This window comes from Nomascus leucogenys, chromosome 24 (assembly GCF_006542625.1).
Source record: "Nomascus leucogenys isolate Asia chromosome 24, Asia_NLE_v1, whole genome shotgun sequence".
NCBI classification, from domain to species: domain Eukaryota; kingdom Metazoa; phylum Chordata; class Mammalia; order Primates; family Hylobatidae; genus Nomascus; species Nomascus leucogenys.
The window spans coordinates 8,653,602-8,673,572 of NC_044404.1; the positions used below are offsets into that span (position 1 = coordinate 8,653,602).

The 19,971-nt window shown below is 39.5% G+C and overlaps 1 protein-coding gene across 9 annotated transcripts in view; it reads left to right on the forward strand.

The window, feature by feature from the left end:
• Positions 1 to 19,971, forward strand: part of PER3 (period circadian regulator 3) — a 61,940-nt gene that overhangs the window by 20,232 nt on the left and 21,737 nt on the right. For 6 of the 9 annotated variants that reach the window (XR_004028410.1, XM_030805244.1, XM_030805246.1 and 3 more), the window contains exons 11-16: positions 5,154 to 5,259; positions 6,154 to 6,282; positions 6,692 to 6,842; positions 15,553 to 15,688; positions 16,377 to 16,501; positions 16,735 to 16,905. Coding sequence is in view for 8 of the 9 variants with exons in the window: in XM_030805244.1 (XP_030661104.1) it covers positions 5,154 to 5,259; positions 6,154 to 6,282; positions 6,692 to 6,842; positions 15,553 to 15,688; positions 16,377 to 16,501; positions 16,735 to 16,905 (818 nt within the window). In the remaining variant the exon portion in view is untranslated. The remainder of the gene's footprint in view (positions 1 to 5,153; positions 5,260 to 6,153; positions 6,283 to 6,691; positions 6,843 to 15,552; positions 15,689 to 16,376; positions 16,502 to 16,734; positions 16,906 to 19,971) is intronic. The other 3 variants (XM_030805249.1, XM_030805250.1, XM_030805251.1) reach the window with 1 other exon arrangement.

Sequence of the window (19,971 nt, forward strand, 5' to 3'; positions counted from 1 at the left end):
ATAAAGCACAGATTTGTTTTTGGTGCTTTGGGGAGTTAGTTTGACAGTGTGTACCGTGAGCCTTAAAACAAGTCATAATACTGCCTGAGGTCAGGAGTTGGAGACCAGCCTGGCCAACATGGTGAAACCCATCTATACTAAAAGTACAAAAATTAGCCAGGCATGGTGGTACATGCCTGTAATCTCAGCTACTCAGGAGGCTGAGGCATAAGAATTGCTTGAACCTGGGAGGCGGAAGGTGCAGTGAGCCAATATCGTGCCACTGCACTCCATCCTGGGCAACAGAGCGAGACACAATCTCAAAAACACCACTAAAACAAGTCATAATATCAGCCTTAAAGTAGCTTAAATGTCCATCATTAAGTAAACTCTAGAATATTTGCTTGATGTATTATTATATTGGTCAATGAAAATTTTTGCAGATATCACATAACATGGAAAAATATTTGATTTTTAAATATAAAAATCGCATACAAAATTATTTATACCTATGATTATAATTATGTTTGAAACAAACATACTATGAAATAAGGAAAAGAGAATTGAAAGGAAATAAAATATGAATTTTGGTTGAGTGTAGGTACTAGGACCTACAGGTGTTTTTTTTCTTTTTTTTTTTTTTTTTAAAGATGTCTTTAGTGAGCATGTGAAACTTTTTATATCAGCCTTCTGCCATCAAATTCCACTTGTTTGTGTCTTTTTTTTTTTTTTTTTTTTTTGGAGACAGGTTCTCCCTCTGTTGCCCAGGCTGGAGTGCAGTGATGGGATCACAGCTCACTGCAGCCTCAACCTCCCCTGGCTCAGGTGATCCTCCCACTTCAGCCTCCCAAGTAGCTGGGCCCACAGGTGCGTGCCAACACATTCAGTCCATTCTTGTATTCTTTGTAGAGGTGGGGTTTTGCCATGTTGCCCAGGCTGGTCTCAAACTCCTGCGCTCAAGCATCCTCCTGCCTCAGCCTTCCAGAGTGCTGGAATTTTGAAGGTGCGAGCCACTGTGCCCAGCCTGTGTCCATTTTTTAATACTTCTTTTCCTGCCAGCACAGCTGACACCAGCTTGTTTGCTTGCTGTTGCCCATCCACATAACAGCATCATGTGGAATGGAACAAGACCAACCTGGCCCATGACTTCTTGTAGGCTACAGTACCCCCAGGCCCTTGAATCTTTAGTCCTATTTTTTTTTTTTTTTTTTGAGACAGGATCTCACTGTGTCACCCAGGCTGGAGTACAGTGACATGATCACAGCTCACTGCAACTTCTGCCTCCTGGGTTCAAACGTTTCTCCTGCCTCAGCCTCTCCAGTAGCTGGGATTACAGGCACACGCCACCACACCCAGCTCATTTTTTGTATTTTTAATAGAGACAGGTTTCATCATGTTGGCCAGGCTGGTCTCGAACTCCTGACCTCAAATGATCCGCCCGCCTTGGCCTCCCAAAGTGCTGGGCTTACAGGTGTGAGCCATCACTCCCAACCCTTTGGTCCATTTTTAATTGAACTCTAGGCCTTTTGACCTGGCTCTAGGTTTCCCTTTGATGTCTATCTTTTTTAAGCATGGAAATTTTACTTCAGTATCATGCTGAGATCGAGAAGTTACGTTTTTTGGTATCTTGTTATACAGCATTGTCTACATGAACATGAAACTGAGAACAGTAGGTCTACCAGTAAGACGTATTTGATCACCTGTTAATATTACAGTAGAAATGATGCAGAGCCATGGTGAGAAGAGGTCTCAAGGTTGCTCTTACCTCTTTCTACTCCAGGGTTTGGCCTCTCCGCAGAGCACGTCTAGAACTTAATGGAAGAAATGGGCTCCTGGCCGCCCTAACTCATGAGACTGATTTGTGCTAGAAAACGAATTTGATTATTAAGAAATACAGCTGCCAAGTAATTACCATTTGTATTGCTCAGAAAGGACTTTGTCCCTTCTCCCCACCCCATACCCCCCAAGTATGGAAACCTATTGGGAAATGAACATGAAGTCCGATGGTTGCTTGGCATGAATGTAGGGAACCGCAGCCAGTAAGATGCCTTCATGAGGCTTCCATCTGGGGCTCATTGATGGTCTGTGTTCCCCTGCCCCAGTCAGGGTTAAAGATACGGCCTAGATTTCTGAAGCTCTCTTTTCAGTTCTTTGATGAAATATATGTGAAATTACCCAACATATAATGAATATTCAGAATGTTTTCAGTATTTTAAAAAATTACACCAGTATTTACATCTTAATGACAAAGATTATGTGAGGGAAGGGATTTAAGGTCTAGTAGGTATTAATCTTGCTCATAAAATAATTATTCATTATATTTATAAAGTATAAAGCTCTGTGTAAGACAGGGTGCCGGGCCTTGAGAATGTGATGGTAATCAAAACGTTCTCTTTACCATCAGGAAACCCACACTGTAATGGGAGAGACAGTAAATAAAAATGGCACTGTCATGTATAAGTAGAGTTTGGTAAGTGTGACAGTTGAAATGGGAAGGGGGCTGCGAGACTGTTCAGCAAGGGACCCTGCCTGTATCTCTCTCAGTCCTTCCCAGCAGCACTGCCGGCAGGCAGGTCAGGTGTCCTCAGCTCTCATTTTACAGGTAAAATCCCTACTCAGTAAACTAGAGTAGCCTTCCCAGGGATCACTTCAGGAGGAGTGAAAGTGGAGACTGCAGCCAAGTTTTCTCTCTTACTCCTGCTTCACATACACAGCAACATAATAAATACTTCATGGCATTTTTGTTGCTATTTCATGAAGGCTGTCTCCTTATTGCCTACAGATTAATCAGTTTTGCATTACATAATTACTGATTTAAAATACATTTTAGTGTCTCAAGTTTATAATCCCAGCACTTTGGGAGGCTGAGACAGGAGGATCACTTGAGGCCAGGAGTTCAAGACTGGCCTGGGCAACATAGTAAGACCCCATCTCTACAAAAAATTTAAAAGTAAAAATTAGTTGGGCATGGTGGTACATACCTGTAGTCCCAGCTACTTAGGAGGCTGAGGCAAGAGGGTTGCTTGAGTCCAGGTGTTCAAGGCAGTAGTGAGCCAGAATTGCACCACTGCACTCCAGGCTGGGCAACAGAGCAAGACCCTGTCTCTTAAAAAAATATATATATATATATTATATATATATTACATACACACAAACATACACATATATACACAATTTAGTTTTGTAGAAATTTTCACAACTAGGAATATGTAAATCTCATAAACCAATCTGTTCTATTTCCATTTCACTCAAAAAACAAATTCCAAATACCTCTGAAAGGTTTTCAAGCTCACAACGTGTTTATATTAGGAACCAGGTGTACTTTTATTCCCAGATCAATCAATAATGTATTTGTTCCTTTAGCAAATATGTAGTGAGTGCCTGCTATGGACCAGACACTGTTCTAGGTACTGAAGATCCAGGAGTGAACAAAATAGACAAAATACCTCACCCCGTGGCGCTTAACCTGGCAGTGGCATATAGGGAGAGACAGTTACATAAAACGTATAGTGTGTCAGGTTGTGAAATAAGGTTATATATTCAGGTACTGCTTGCCACAGACATATGGTGTACCTGACGCCATGCAGATAGATATTCATCTAGATACAGGCTAGATGCTAAGGGAGAGAAAGGCAATTGGTACAGCTGTTCCACTGTGATGGGAATGTGCAGGGTGAGTGAATAGTCCCTACACGTGGAGATATTCCTGACTGCTTTTATGACACTGTCAGCATCCTATGATTTTCTTGACAATTTCTGCCTTTGGGAAGCTGTTTCAGTTTTTAGGTAACTGACTGCATGTATCAGTTGAGAAACGGCAGGCTGGCATAATGGAAAAAGGACAGCCCAGGCTTGGGGGTCAGACATAGGCGGATTCAAATCCTAACTGCTGCTTCTCGGTTATGTGAACTTGGGCCAGTTCCTCAGACTATCTCATCCCCTGACTTTGTGTATCGGGGATAATTCCTACTTTCTGGGTTGTTGTGAGAACTCCGTGAGCTGATGCAGCTGATTCAGTATGCCTCATGAATGGGACTTGCTTTACCAAGGTACCCACAGGCAGTACAGTGTGGTGGCACACAGGGTGGACTCTGGAGCCCAGACTCTGGTCCCTTCGTGAACACCTGCTTCCCCCTTACCTGCCAGGCCACCTGGAAAAGGTATTTAATCAGGTGAAGGAGAAAATACGTGTAAAGCACTTGGAATAATAAGGATTTTCAAAATGTTAGGTATTCTTGTGTGTTATAAAAACTAGTACAGGCTGGGTGCGGTGGCACACTCCTGTAATGCCAGCACTTTGGGAGGCCGAGGTGGGTGGATCACTTGAGGTCAGGAGTTCAAGACCAGCCTGGCCAACGTGGCGAAACCCCATCTCTACTAAAAATACAAAAATTAGCTGGGCATGGTGGTGTGCGCCTGTAATCCCAGCTACTCGAGAGGCTGAGGCAGGAGGATCTCCTGAACCTGGGTGGCAAAGATTGCAGTGAGCCAAGGTTATGCCACTGCACTCCAGCCTGGGTGACAGAGCAAGACTCCGTCTCAAAAAAAAAAAAAAAAAAAATAGTACAGTGCCTGTCACATAGAACGTCCAAGTAAACATCAGTTCCTTCCCTTCTTTGTGATCCTCTCTGTTGGCATGTGTGCCATTCACTGTATTCAGGTCATAGATTGAAGATGCTCTAAAATTTGAGTATAAGACTGAAGGTATTGTAATAGCTACATTTTCACCACTAGGGTGGGTTGCAGAACCGTCTTAATTAGATAGCTTAAGTGTTAGGTGCAGTAAACATTAAATGTTTGGAAAACTTGGGGTCTTTAAAATTCTTACAGTAAGTTACTCAGTTACTGTCAAATTTTGAAACCAGTTATTTGCTGAAGGTATTTTAGTAGCTGAGGAGGTTACTTGTCCCTGATTTTAAATTTGTACATATATAGCACTGAAACCATTACAGAAAGATGAGTGCTTTAGAGAAACTTAAGGGGCCTGTTAATGTCTCATTTGTTTCTTATTATTTTCTGTACCTTCATGAATAGAATTCTAGCCTCATATTTTCTCTTTGGAGTCAAAGAATTGTTTTGTAAAAGCATAGATCTATTCCTGGAATAGTCTATTAAAAATCATTTTCGACTTCATTTAAATTGTTTGACTCAGTCTCTCACTGGGCATTTTCTAGGAGCCCACTAAATGAGGATGTTTTTGCTACCAAAATTAAAAAGATGAACAATAATGACAAAGACATAACAGAATTACAAGAACAAATTTACAAACTTCTCTTACAGGTAAGGTGAGATTTTTAAAAATGCAAAATTCCCTGAATTGTGTTTTGTTTTAATGCTCAGTAAAGTCACTTCACAAAAATAAACTGTAAAGGGAGACAAATCTTTGCCCTCTACATTTCGTAAATTTTTGTCTTTCTCTTTTCGTTTTTAAATTAAATTTTATCCTTTGTTCCTTATTCTGTGTTACACAAAATATTTTTGTAAGAACCCATTGTAAGACAGCAAACCATGTGACTGAGAGAATTATTGCATTCCAGAGGCACCAGCGTGCTCAGCCTTTGGGTTTTGGCGTCAGGATTTTTTAAATAATTTCAGTTTTAAAGATGGGAAGAGAGGGATGGTAGGTCTCAGTTTCTCTTAACTATTGTAAGGTAAAAGTGGGAAAATGTATGTGTTGAAATAACCAAAGGTGTTTTCTACAAGAGATTCAATGAATAAGTGGTAAATAGAACTAATGGTGTCACGTAGAGTAACTGTCCTCGGTGGTTTTCAGAATGTCTCCCATAAAATCTCTAGGGTGCATGAAACACCTGCCACATTCTTGGAAAAAGTATAATATATATTTAGTTTGTTCTCTCTATTCTAAACTGGGCATAAAGAACTAGAGTTTATTTTCCTGTTTTAAAAAATTAATTATACTGTGGCTTTTTAACAATGTGTCGTCCTGGAAATACCTACCTAGACTAGAACATAAGACCTTGCCCTTGAGAATTACCGAAATGACAGAGGAGTGCCTTTTGTGTCAGTGTCAGCATTAAAAGAACCAACCTGCACACACGTAATTTAGGATTTCAGGAATTGTCATCTTAATTTTTACATGATTCTAGGTGAGCTCTGAGGTGGCTGCATTTTAACATCCAGCAATTCTGGACTTGTTCCTCTTTGTCCTTCCAGCCAGTTCACGTGAGTGTGTCCAGCGGCTACGGGAGCCTGGGGAGCAGCGGGTCACAGGAGCAGCTTGTCAGCATCGCCTCCTCCAGTGAGGCCAGCGGGCACTGCGTGGAGGAGACGAAGGCGGAGCAGGTGCATGGGCTTATGTCACATTCTTACCGTGTTTTCTGTACTACCTCGGTTCTGCATGTGGTGACATCTTAGTATATATTCCTGACTTGAAGACCTCATCTGATAACAGATATTTTCATCCATTTTGGTTTGGAAAAAAAAAGTCTGTAAAAAGAAAATACCACCTTTGGAAAGTGATATTTGAATTAATTATATGCGTTCTAAAAATCAGCATATTGTGAACAGATTTATTTAGAATTTGTTGGTACCAGTATACTATGGCATGGTGCAGGAAACTGAATTAAAGTGATTACTGTGCTTCAGTCATTATAGCTTCAAAGAAACAGAAGCTAAGTGTATTTTCTTTATGTATCTTTTAGTGGACATTTTTATAATTTTTGAAACATATTTTATCATTCCTTTCCCTAAGATGACCTTGCAGCAGGTCTATGCCAGTGTGAACAAAATTAAGAATCTGGGTCAGCAGCTCTACATCGAATCAATGACCAAATCATCATTCAAGCCAGTGACGGGGACACGCACAGAACCGAATGGTGGTGGTGAGTCAGCGAATGGTGGTGGTGAGTCAGTGAATGGTGGTGGTGAGTCAGCCGGCAGCCCCAAGGATCTCCTCCCATGGGCTGTCACTCTCTGCATAGATGTCACGTATGTGATTCGTGAGCATAAAGTCATGACCCTGTGTTGCTGCTTTTCATATTTCTTGATTTGCCTAGATAGCAATAGTAATAGTAATAGTAGTAATAATAATGGCAGCAGCAAATACTGTTCTGAAAGGAAATGGTATTAGAATGTATTTGTAATAGTTGCAGTTCACTTTTACTGAAGAATTAACTTTTCTGTAAATACCAACAAATTATAGATTTCCCTCCCTACATGGGCATCTCTTTAAACAAAAAGAGTGGATTTTAGAATGCATTTTAAATAATGAAGTATATTAAAATGAAAATCCCTTTCTGTCATTTCAAACAAAATCTTTGTGACCTAAATTCAGTGAAAAACTTTGGCTCTTTTCTTGACATGTATTTACTTTTCTCAAATACAAGGTAAGGAGCACTCAAAAAGAGCTGGATCACTAGTAAAACTGGCATCATATTGAAAAGTTAACCTAGTTGCATTGTATGGCATAGGGGAAGTTCAATAATATAGAAATCAAATTAGATTGACATTTAAATTTAGCTAACTTTCCCTTCATTTTTCTTCCTGAATGTTAATATAATTTGGAAGTTGTGATGGATCTTGGTCACTAAATGTTATTAACCTCTATCATTTTCAAATGCAGATGTTTTACACAGTGGGGTGAAATTTCTAAGGTCAATAATGATAACAGCTATATGCTTCAGGACTTGACATGATTTACACCACAAAAAGTCAAACTGCTGCTCCCATAGGTGACATCACTGGGAACCTTCTTAGTTTGTACTGCTGTAACAAAATACCTGTGACTAGATAATGGATAAAGAACAGAAACCTATTTCTTAAAGTTTTGGAGGTGAGGAAGTCCAAGATCAGGGCACCGGCAGGTTCAGTGTCTAGTGAGGGCCAGGTCTGTGCTTCTCAGAGAACATCACTTCCTTGAAGGGGACAAATGCTGCGTCCTCACATGGCACAAGGGACAGAAAGGCAGAAAGAGACTTAGCTAGTTCCTTCTAGCCCTTTTGAAAGGTTGCAAATCCCATTCATGAGAACAGAGTCCTCATGACTTTGTCACTTCCTAAAGGCTGTGGCTGTTCATTGTCACATTGGGTTTTAAGTTGCAACATAGGAATCATGGGGGACACACACATTCAAACCATAGTAGAGCCCATAGGACTCCCCAGGTAGAGCAAGTCCTGTTCTTTCATTTTTTTTTCTTTTCACCTCGATAGGAAGTTGAGCATTCCATTGGTTTCTTCTGCTGTTACATGTAAGGGCACAAGATAGGAATAACAGCTGCTTTTTTTATTGTCCCTTGAAACCCCCACATTTCTCCTCTGCAAAAGAATTTATCTTAAATACAATTTTCACTATATAGATTATTATTCCATGTCCTAGCAGAGAGAATTCTTTTAGGAAGTTTTTAAAGCTAAAGTGTCAAAATGTTTTTCTCATTGTCTGGTCCTGCTAGTCCTGCTCACAGCTGCCTGGGCCTAGGATCTCATGGTAGTATCACAGTTTCACACACTGACCTCTGTCCTTATCTCGGTATAGCTTCCTTTCTCACTTGCTGCATTATTCAATTTCTTATCATCTACCATGGATCTTGTAATGCCATCGGTACTATTTTTTTTTTTTTTGAAGGCTATATCTTTAAGTAGACAGCAATATTCCATCATTGACTTTTTATAAAATTGAAGCTGCAGGTGGCCAGGCGCAGTGGCTCACGCCTGTAATCTCAGCACTTTGGGAGGCCGAGGGGGGCGGATCACGAGGTCAGGAGATCGAGACCATCCTGGCTAACATGGTGAAACCCCGTCTCTACTAAAAATACAAAAAATTAGCTGGGCGTGGTGGCAGGCGCCTGTAGTCCCAGCTACCCGGGAGGCTGAGGCAGGAGAATGGCGTGAACCCGGGAGGTGGAGCTTGCAGTGAGCCGAGATCGTGCCACTGCACTCCAGCCTGGGCGACAGAGCGAGACTCTGTCTCAAAAAAAAAAAAAAAAAAAAAAAAAATTGAAGCTGCAGGTAACTCCGTGTGCTTACGCAGCTACTTTTGAAACTGAAATGTTCCCACTCCTTAGATAGATTCTTACATTTGGCTCTAATAGCACACACAGGATGTGACTTTGGAGAAGAAAGATCTCTTGCCATTTGGCACAGCTTTGGAGAACCAATGTTTCTGGGAGATCTTGATTTTATTAACATTTGGAGACCTACAAGTTTAAAGAGCTACAGAAACCTTTATACTCTTTGCTTGAGAGACATGAGGATGCAACTTAAAAATGTTATAATATAAATGTTAGAAATTGACTAGAGATATATACCAGTGAAAAGGAAAATGCTTAGTTAAGCATGATCATTGTTTACATGTGTTATAGGAACTTAAGTTTAAAATTTATATTTACCTTTCTTACAACATAAGAGCAAATAATGCTTTAAAGAGAGATTTTAAAAGTTAGTATGAGTTAATATGGGAGGGCAAGGAATAACAGGGATATGTAAAGCCCCTTCAGCTACATGTACAGAGGCCAAATGCAAGAGACATCATTGAAGAAATCTGGGAAAAGTAAGTGTCCATGTCTAGGGTGATGTAATGTCTGAGTGAGAGAAGATGACCCATAAGTTGAACAGGTTCAGAGTGAGATTGCTTCCAGTTTCTGCTCAGGGATGTAGAGAGCCAGAAACAGCATCACCCCAAACTTAACAGAAAAATCTAGATGAAAGGCAAGTTCAAGACCTTTCTTGACTTCAGAGTGCTGAGGTTACAGAGCAGCCAGCAGGCCTAAAATCTAAGGAGAGAAACATATTTGCAGGGAGGAGCAAGATGCAGCACTGGATTCCAGTGCACTGACAGCCTGAGTCAAGTAACTTGCAAAAGACAGACCCTCTCCAAGGCACAATGCCAAGGAAAGACCAAAAGCTGAAAGTGAAGCAGATATTGAGAAAAAACAAAAAAATTATCCACCAAACCAGCCACTAGCTGAGGCAAGAAGTATAACTAGAGGAATCTGAAAGCTGTTGTACACGCTGTAAAACCATTACAATACTCAAACCTGGCCTAAAAAATAGATTAATTCAGAGGTCTAAAAGAAGGAAAGGCATGCCCAGTCTCTGTGTCCTACAGAAGTTACGCAGTTCTCAACAAGAAATTATGTAGCATATGATGGGCAAGAAGGGAGAAAAGAAACCTCCCAAAAGACAAAACCATCATCAGAACAAGACTCAGAGAGGACACAGAAGTTGGAACTATCTGACAGGGAACGTAAAATAATTATAAATGATGTATTAAAGGCTAGTGGACAAAGTGGGCACCATGCAGGACTGGGTGGGTAATCACAGCATAGAGATGGGCATGAAAGAAACCCTCAAATGGAAATGTAACATCTGTAACATCAATGCCGGAGATGAGGAACGCATTTGATAGCACTCAACACAGCCTGGAAAAGAATCATTATTCAAGCTGAAACAGAGAAAGAAGAATGAAGCAAACAGAATAGAGCATTCTAAGAATTTGGAGACAGCCTCAAACTATCCAACATAGGTGTAATTGGAATCTCAGAAGAAATATTTGAAGAAATAACAGTCAGGAATTTTCTGCTGAGCCAAAGACCATCAAGTAAGTTAAATACAGAACAAAAAACACTTGGGCATATCATATTCAAACTGATGGAAAAAAGAAAATCTTGAAAGCAGAGAAAAAAGACAGATTACATACAGAGAAACAAAGATAAGAATTATAACAGACATTTCTTCAGAAACCATGCACACTAAAAAGACAATAGAGTAGCATCCTCAACCAGAAAAACTGTCAGCACAGAATTCTATACCTAGTGAAAACGATCTTTAAGAAAATAAAGGTGATATAAAGATTTTCTCAAACAAAAATCATGGGAATTTATTTCCAGCACACTTATTCCGTAAGAAATGCTAAAGGAATTTCTTAAGACAGAAAGATTATGATACCAGACCAAAAACTTGGATCTACACAAAGAAGTGAAAAGCACTGGAAAGGGAATAAATGAAGATAAAAGAAATTCTATTTTTTAATTTTTAAAATTACTCATAAAGATAATGGACTAAAGCAAAACCAGCAAACTGGATTTATAGCATATATAAAAGTAATCTTTGTGACAACAATACTACAGACAGTGGGAGGAAGGTATTGGGAATATACTGTTATTAGGTCCTTACACTGTATTTGAAACAGTATTTTATAATTTGGAGGTAGACACTAAGTACTCAAGAATATATATTGGAAACTTTAGGAAAACAATTCGAAAATATTTTTTAAGTATAAATAATAAGTTAATAGAGGAAGTAAAATGGAATTTAAGACACTTAACCCAAAATGGTGGTCAGAAACCAAATGGACTGAAGCTGGGAGTGGTGCCATGTGCCAGCTACTAAGAACACTGAGGTGAGAGGATCACTTGAGCCCAGGAGTTCGAGTCCAGCCTGGGCAACGTAGCCATACCTCATCTCTAAAAATACACTTAAAAATAAATAGCAAATGGAACAAATAGAAAACAGCTAGTGGCTGGCATATTTTAATCCAGCAACATCAACAATCACTGAATGTACTGAATATGATATGAATCATATTCAATTCAATTATTCATATTCAATATTAATCTCAGTACACTAATTTACATGACTGAAATTGTCAAATTGGATGAAAAAATCTAGCTACATACTATCTACAAGAACCCATTGTGAAGATAAACATAGGTTAAAAGCAAAAGAGTAGAAAAGATATACCATGGTAACACAAAAGAAAGTGGGAAGCTGTATTATTACACAAAGTGAACTTCAGAACAAGGAATGTTAGCAAAGTTAGAAAGAGAGACTGTATAACAGATAAAGGAGTTGATTCCTTAATGTAAGACAGAACAGTCTTACATGTTTGTGTATCTAATATCAGAGCTGTTTATTCTCTAACCACAATGGATTAAACTAGAAATCAGTAACAGAGGTATCTAGAAAATCCTCAAATGTTCAGAAATGAAATAACTTCATACTTGCAAATAATCCACAGGTCAGAGAGGAAGTTTCAAGGGAAATAAAAACATTTTGGGCCGGGCGTGGTGGCTCACGCCTGTAATCCCAGTACTTTGGGGGGCCGAGGTGGGCAGATCACGAGGTAAGGAAATCGAGACCATCCTGGCTAACATGGTGAAACTCTGTCTCTACTAAAAATACAAAAAAAAAAAAAAAAAAAGAAATTAGCCAGGTGTGGTGGCACACGCCTGTAGTCCCAGCTACTCAGGAGGCTGAGGCAGAAGAATTGAGTGAACCTAGGAGGCGGAACTTGCAGTGAGCCAAGATTCTGCCACTGCACTCCAGCCTGGGCGACAGAGCAAAACTCCGTCTCAAAAAAAAAAAAAAAAAAAAATTGAACAAAATGAAAAGAGAACATAAAATATGTGGGATATACCTAAAACACTGCTTAAAGGGAAATTTACAGCATTGAGTGTTTATATGGAAAAAAGAATGGTCTCGACTCAGTAATCTAAGCTTCCTCCTTAAAAAGAACAAATTTTATCTCAAGTAAGCAATAAGAAGGAAATAATAAAGACCAGATATCAATGGAATTGAAGAGAAACTAAGTTAAAGGGTAATAAAATTAATAAGTCTTTAGCCATACTGAACAAAAGAAAAGAAAGGAAGGACAGGTTGGACTTTATCAAAATTTAAAACTTCTCCTTTTTGAAAGAGCTGATAACTATGGCCATACCACCCTGAACGCACCCAATCTTTTCTGAAAGACACTGATAAGACAATGAAAAGACAAAATAGTTGCAAATGATATATACAATAATGAAGTTATATCCAGTGTACATAAAGAACGCTCAAAACTCAAGAAGACAACCCAATTAGAAACATTTTTCCAAAGAAGATACATAAACAGCAAATAGCATATGAAAAGATGCTGAACCTAAGTCATTAGACGAAGAAAATGTAAACCATATGAGATAACACCACACATTTGTGAGAATGGTTAAGGTTTTTTTAAAAAACAGTACCAAGTGTTGGCAAGGACACAGAGTGACCGGAGCACTCACCTATTGTTGGAGGTAATGCCAAATTGTACAGCCACTTTGGGAAAGTTTGACATTTCCCATAAAGTTAGACATACTCTTACCACTGTAACTTAGCAATTCTATTCCTAGTGATGTACCCAACTGAAATAGAAACTTAAGTTCACGCAAAAACTTGTACGTGAATATTTATTACACTGTTACTCTCCAAACATAGAAACCCAAATGTCATTCAGCAGGAGAATGGATAAGCTATGTACATCCACACAGTGAAATGCTACTTAACGGTGAAGAGAAATGAACTTGATTCACAGACCATTGTATATATAAATCTTAAATACGTTTCGTTAAGTGAAATAAGGCAGAACCAAAAGGTTACATGTTGTACAATTCCATTCTGGAAAAGTGTTCTTTCTGGAATGCTGTAGCTCTGGAAAACAGATCAGTATTTACTATGATTGGGTAGAGGAGGAGGTGACTACAGAGGGACAGCTGTAAGAACATTTTTAAGTCATCAAAATGTTCTTTTGGTTACTGTGGTGATGGATACACACCTTTCCGTGCATTTGCCAAAACCCACAGATTTGTGCACTCCATCTCACCCCAAAATGCAGAGAGAACCCAAGATGAGATGCAGGCGTTGACAACTGAGTCCAACTGCATTACAGATGACAGGCCTAAACACACGGAAGGGGTGGGATAGAACGGAGTTCAGTAGCTTTGGAAAACAGTGCTTCAACTGGATCTCCTAGGGCTAAATACAAAATTATGAATGTGCACAAACACTATACTCAAGTTGGTGTATTCGTTTCCCACCAGAGTACGGGTTAGCAATTCTAAAGCGACTTTATACTAGGGTTGAACAAATTGTGGAAGCCGCTATAGATAATGGTAACCAGACTCTTCACTATCAGAGGAAAGCCACACAAAGTGGAAGGGAAGGAACTCCATGGTGCTGGATTGGCGAGAACAGTTTCAGTGTGGACTCATGCCCCTTTTGTTTAATATACAGAGGGATGGATAGACACGGGTCAGTATACTATACCAAATAAATAAAGAATAAAACAGATGGTTCAGGCAAAGATTATCAAGGAATGAAACTAGAGGTGAAAGGTTAATGGGGAACTTAAACTTTGAGAAGTTTAAAAGAAACAGAATACTTGCGTGATCTCAAAGTATTCCTCCAAAACATATTATTTGTTTATTACATTGTAAAATAGTAACTTTACACAGGACAAACCTGAGAGACACCATGTTAACCAATGAACAAGGTAACAAAACATACTGACATCATGTACCCTGGGATGATGCACGAGGAAGGACACTGCACCTCCACCGCGTTCTTTCCCCAAATGCATAACCTCGATCTAATCATGAGAAGACATCAGAGAAACTCAAATCGAAGGCCATCCCACTAAAGTTCTGACCCTGAACGGAAAAACAACATTGAGTGGTAAACTGATAAAATCCAAAGAAGGTCTGTTTTCCAGTTAGTAGAATGGTACCACTGTTCATTTCCTAGTTCGGGTCATTTTATTATGGTTGTAGACCATGGTAACATTAGTGGAAGCTGGGTGATGGGCATATAGGAACTCTATTGTACTATTTTTGCAACTCTTCAAGTCAAATTATTTCAAAATTAAAAGGTAAAAATCATTAATGAGTGAAAGGTAATACAGTCATTTTTCCATAATACCCTCTGAAAATAGAGAAGCCTCTTCCAAGCCAGCTAAAAATGACCAGTGTCTAACACTTCTACAAAACTTCTCAGTAGTACATGACATAATTGGTTACTCCTTCCTTGAGAAAGTTTTCATTCTTGGTCACTGTGAGGCCGAACCTTGCAGGATTTTCTGTTATCTTTCCAGCTGCCCTTTTTCAGTCTCCTTTATTGGCTCAATGTCCTTTATAGGAAGTTTTTAGTGCTGAAGCCTGGAGGTTTTTTCTCCTCCCTGCACCTACATCTACAATGATGTCCACTTGCCACATTTGGCAATTTAAATTCAAATTCAATACAATTAAAGGTAATACAATTAACATTTAGTTTCTCAGTTGCTCTAGCCATATTCCAAGTGCTTAATAGGTACGTTAGCACATACAGTACTAGTCAGCACAAATAATCCATCAGTCATCACAGGAAGTTCTATTGGACACAGGCTCCACGTGGGAGATGCCGTGTACTTCACACAGCATCACGTAAGACGCGCAGGTCTTCCCACATTCCACCCTTAGTGATTGCCAGGGTTGATCAATTGTACAGGCAGCATCAGCTTAACACTGGAAAGTTCCCCATCAACCTTAAACCTATGGTTTCATTCCTTGATAATCTTTGTTGGAAATTTTTGTTTCATTCCTTATTTTTCTAAATACAATTGTAGCCATCCTATGTGTAATGTGCTGTGCACCTTATTTTATTCACATTATTTGTTGTGGATATCTATTAGTGCATTTTAGATCTGCACTCATTTTTAATAGCTGCATAATATTCTATTGATATATACATGATAAAGTGCCATGATTTAATTTTGGTAAGAAAGTATATGTTCTTAATTACATGCTGGGTACTTTTAGTTGCACATTCCTTTATTCTGTTTCAGGTGAATGTAAGACCTTTACTTCCTTCCACCAAACACTGAAAAATAATAGTGTGTACACTGAGCCCTGTGAGGATTTGAGGAACGATGAGCACAGCCCATCCTATCAACAGATCAACTGTATCGACAGTGTCATCAGGTATGAGACCGCAAGTTTGGATACCATGTAAGTCTGTTCCAGAAGCATACACTGTCACTATGGAGACTTCATAGAATTTTTAATAGCTGCTCTGACTTGGTTTTTCATTATAAATCAGTAGATGTTTATGGCGTGCCTAACACATACGCTGAACATTGCAGAAGGCACAAAAAGCTAGAAGATGCATCCCTTCTTTGAAGGAACTGTGGTATAGTTCAGAAGACAAGACCTAATTTTGTCAAAATTAAATGGTGTAAGGCAAGCTTGTCCAACCCATGGCCCACAGGCTGCTTGTGGCACAGGATGGCTTTGAATGCAGCCCAACACAAGTATGTAAACTTTCTTAAAACATGAGATTTTTTTTGTGTGATTTTTTTTTTTAGTTCATCAGTTATGATTAGTATTAGTGTATTTTATGTGTGGCCCAAGACAATTATTATTCTTCCAGTGTGGCCCAGGAAAGCCAAAAGATTGGACACCCGTGGTATAAGATATGAAGGTTAATTCAAGACCACAGTAAAAGAAATGTTAGAATCCAGCGATTGAGGTTGGGATGGTCAGGGAAGACTTTATCAAAGAGGAAAGTAGAAAGTATCCCAAACACAAGTGGCATGAGAAAAGCAAAGAGATGGGAAATGGCACAGTTAGGGAACAGGTAAGAATGTGTGGCCTGATTATGTTGTTACAGATACCTGAAGAGCTACAACATTCCAGCTTTGAAAAGAAAGTGTATCTCCTGTACAAATACAACTTCTTCCTCCTCAGAAGAAGACAGACAGAACCACAAGGCAGATGATGTCCAAACCTTACAAGGTAACAAGAATGCCCCTCAGAGTTAAATTCAAAGAACTGTAAATACATCCTTCTTGTTTCTCTTTAATGTCTTACATTTATTTTGTTGTAAGCATAAAATTCTGGTTTCATATTACCTCTTTATGGCCAGTAAGGTTTAATTTCTCAGTTACAAACTTCTGTAAACTGGGTCTTTTATATAAATTTCTCGTTGGAATGTTTCTTTTCACTGTCGGTTTCTCTTACACCACCAGCTGGTTTGCAAATCCCAGCCATACCTAAATCAGAAATGCCAACAAATGGACAGTCCGTAGACACAGGAGGAGCTCCACAGATCCTGTCCACGGCGATGCTGAGCTTGGGGTCGGGCATAAGCCAGTGCAGTTACAGCAGCACCATTGTCCACGTCCCACCCCCAGAGACAGGTACCACACTCACCTCTTACTTTGAAAATATACTCAACTTTAACTACATTGTGATGAGAAAACAAAAGTCATGAACACCATTTGCTCGGTTATAACTTCCAAACTACACATTTTTTACTTTCTTTAGTTCAGTTAAAGTATTTCTGGAAACATTATCATGTTTATGTTGGTTACATATATTTTGGACAGTATTTCTCAGTTACGTTATTTGTCAGTGAAATCAGTTGACACATATAAAGCACTTAATACAGTACCTAGTAGGTAGGTATTAGCCCTCAATTAGTGTTAGCCATTATTAATGCAATTTTTGATGGGACTGTGTTAGGTTACTTCCTTGCAGACTTTTAAAGAATGTGTTCCTTTCACCTGCATTTCACCATCCTGTATTGTTGTGATGAGCTCAGTCACACATACATTCAGATTTTTGTATTGGTCTGATGGCAATGAATAGAGGACTTTAAAACTCTTCATTTAACACCATAATTTCTTGGTAAATTATTCTACTGTCTTCTTATTCCTCTTTATTGCCACTTGTCCTTTTGACATTTTCATCACTCATAACAATTTGGGTAGATGAAGGAATGGTGACGAATATGTTAAATTGGATTTTCACATGATCTCTGCTTTATCTTTGCTAGTCTTCAGTGGCCTATCAGCTAATATGTGTTGAGCCATTTCTGTGTGCCACTGTCTGCTCTTAGTTCTTCACTGGTGTGATCTCATGAAATCTTTCCAACAACCTGTGAGATGGAGAGCGTGGTACTGACAGATCTGTGGATTGGTGAAGAAAGATCAGAGAGCATTACGTTTCTAATTAGTCAAAAGTAGACTTTCACTGGAACTGAGCTAGCCCCTCCACAGAGGAGCATATGCACATTTTTTAGTGTGCCTTTTAATATTTTGCATTCCTGTGTGGGCATGTAGCTGTTCATAATACAGCCCATACAGGAAGGGAGGGTATCACCCAATATGAAAAGCTCTTTTTTTTATATTCTGCCACTCTGCTTTCTATACTCTGCTCTTATATTACCATTTTTAATGAATTTATACTAAAGTCCGTATGCTTTAGGAAATTTTTACTGCTGTTTGTTTCTTCTGATCTTAAATCAGCCTCAACATTTACAGGGCCACATCTTTATTCCATGGAGAAAAAGCAGAATCAGAGCCCAGATATTCCTTAAAACATATCTCTGTGTCTTTTGCTTTCTGAAAAGCTTATATTCATTAGCTCAGTTTGCATCCTGACTCAGATGAGTTGTGTCTAAGGACGATGGTCACAAATGCATTTCCTTGCAAGTTAATATCTTCATTTTATGTGTGGAACAATTAAGCCACAAATAGGCAAAGTAACTTAACTTGCCCAATATCACACAGCCCATGAGTAGTAGAGTAGGGAATCAAGTGTTGACCATTAGTCTCTAGGAGTCATTGCCATTACAGATATTTTGAACCTAAAGCAGGGTCTAATTAAGATGGAATGTAGGCCAGGCACAGTGGCTCATGCCTGTAACCCCAGCATTTTGGGAGGCCAACACAGGAGGATTGTTTGAATGCAGGAGTTTGAGACCAGCTTGGGCAACATAGACTGTCTACAAAAAAATTAAATTTTTTTTTTTTTTTTTTTTTTTTTGAGAAGGAGTCACACAGGCTGGAGTGCAGTGGTGCGATCTCAACTCACTGCAGCCTCCACCTCCGGGATTCAAGCAATTCTCCTGCCTCAGCCTCCCGAATAGCTGGGATTACAGGTGCCCGCCACCACGCCCAGCTAGTTTTTGTATTTTTAGTAGAGACAGGGTTTCACCATGTTGGCCAGGCTGGTCTCGAACTCCTGACCTCAGGTGATCCGCCTGCCTTGGCCTCCCGAAGTGCTGGGATTACAGGCATGAGCCACAGCGCCCAGCCCTAAAATAATTTTTTAAAAGATGGGATATGAGATACAATGACTAAGCCAATCAATAAAATGAAATTTTAAAATATACTCAATCCCAAAGAAGAACAGGAAAGGAGGAATAGATTAATAAAAAAGAAGCAGAGAGAACAAACCAAATAAGATAATAGCTCTATATCCAGCTGTGTCAATAATGACATAAAATTGACTCAACACTTCAATTAAAAGGCAAAAATTGGGCCAAGCAAGTGGTTCACACCTGTAATCCCAGGGACTCAGGAGGCCAAGGAGGTAAGACTGCTTGAGGCCGGGAGTTTGAGACCAGCTTGGGCAATATAGTGAAACCCCATCTCTACAAAAAATGTTTAAATTAGCCAGGTGTGGTGAACCACACCTGTTGTCCCAGCTACTTGGGAGGCTGAGGCAGGAGGATCAGTTGAGCCCAGCTTGAGCCCATCTTGGGTTCGTTGCTACAGTGAGCTCTGATCACATTACTGTACTCCAGCCTGAGTGACAGAGCAAGACCCTGTCTCTAAAAATAAGTAAATACATGAAAGGCAAAAATTCTCAAAACAGATTTTTAAAAATCAAGAGCTAACTATATGCAAAATACTAATGAAATTCACAAATGGATTGAAAGTAAACGAATGGAAAAAGATGCACAAGTGAAACAGTAAGCATCAGAAGGCTGCAGTGCCTTATTAATATATGTAAAATAGATTCCAGGACATCTTTTCATAATGACAAGGTGGTCAATTCATCAGGAAGACATAACAGTCATAAATGTATATTCACTAATAACAGCTTTGAAAGCTGTGAAGCAGCCGGGCACGGTGGTTCACGCCTGTAATCCCAGCACTTTGGGAGGCCCAGGCAGTCAGATCACCTGAGGTCAGGCATTCAAGACCAGCCTGACCAACATGGAGAAACCCCATCTTTACTAAAAATGCAAAATTAGCTGGGCATGGTGACGCATGCCTGTAATCCCAGCTACTCAGGAGGCTGAGGCAGGAGAACCGCTTGAACCTGGGAGGTGGAGGTTGCAGTGAACCAAGATCATGCCATTGCACTCTACACTGCAGCCTGGGCAACAACAGCAAAACTCTGTCTCGGAAAAAAAAAAAAAGCTGTGAAGCAAAAATAAGGAAATAAACTTTCCATAATTATATTTGGAAAAT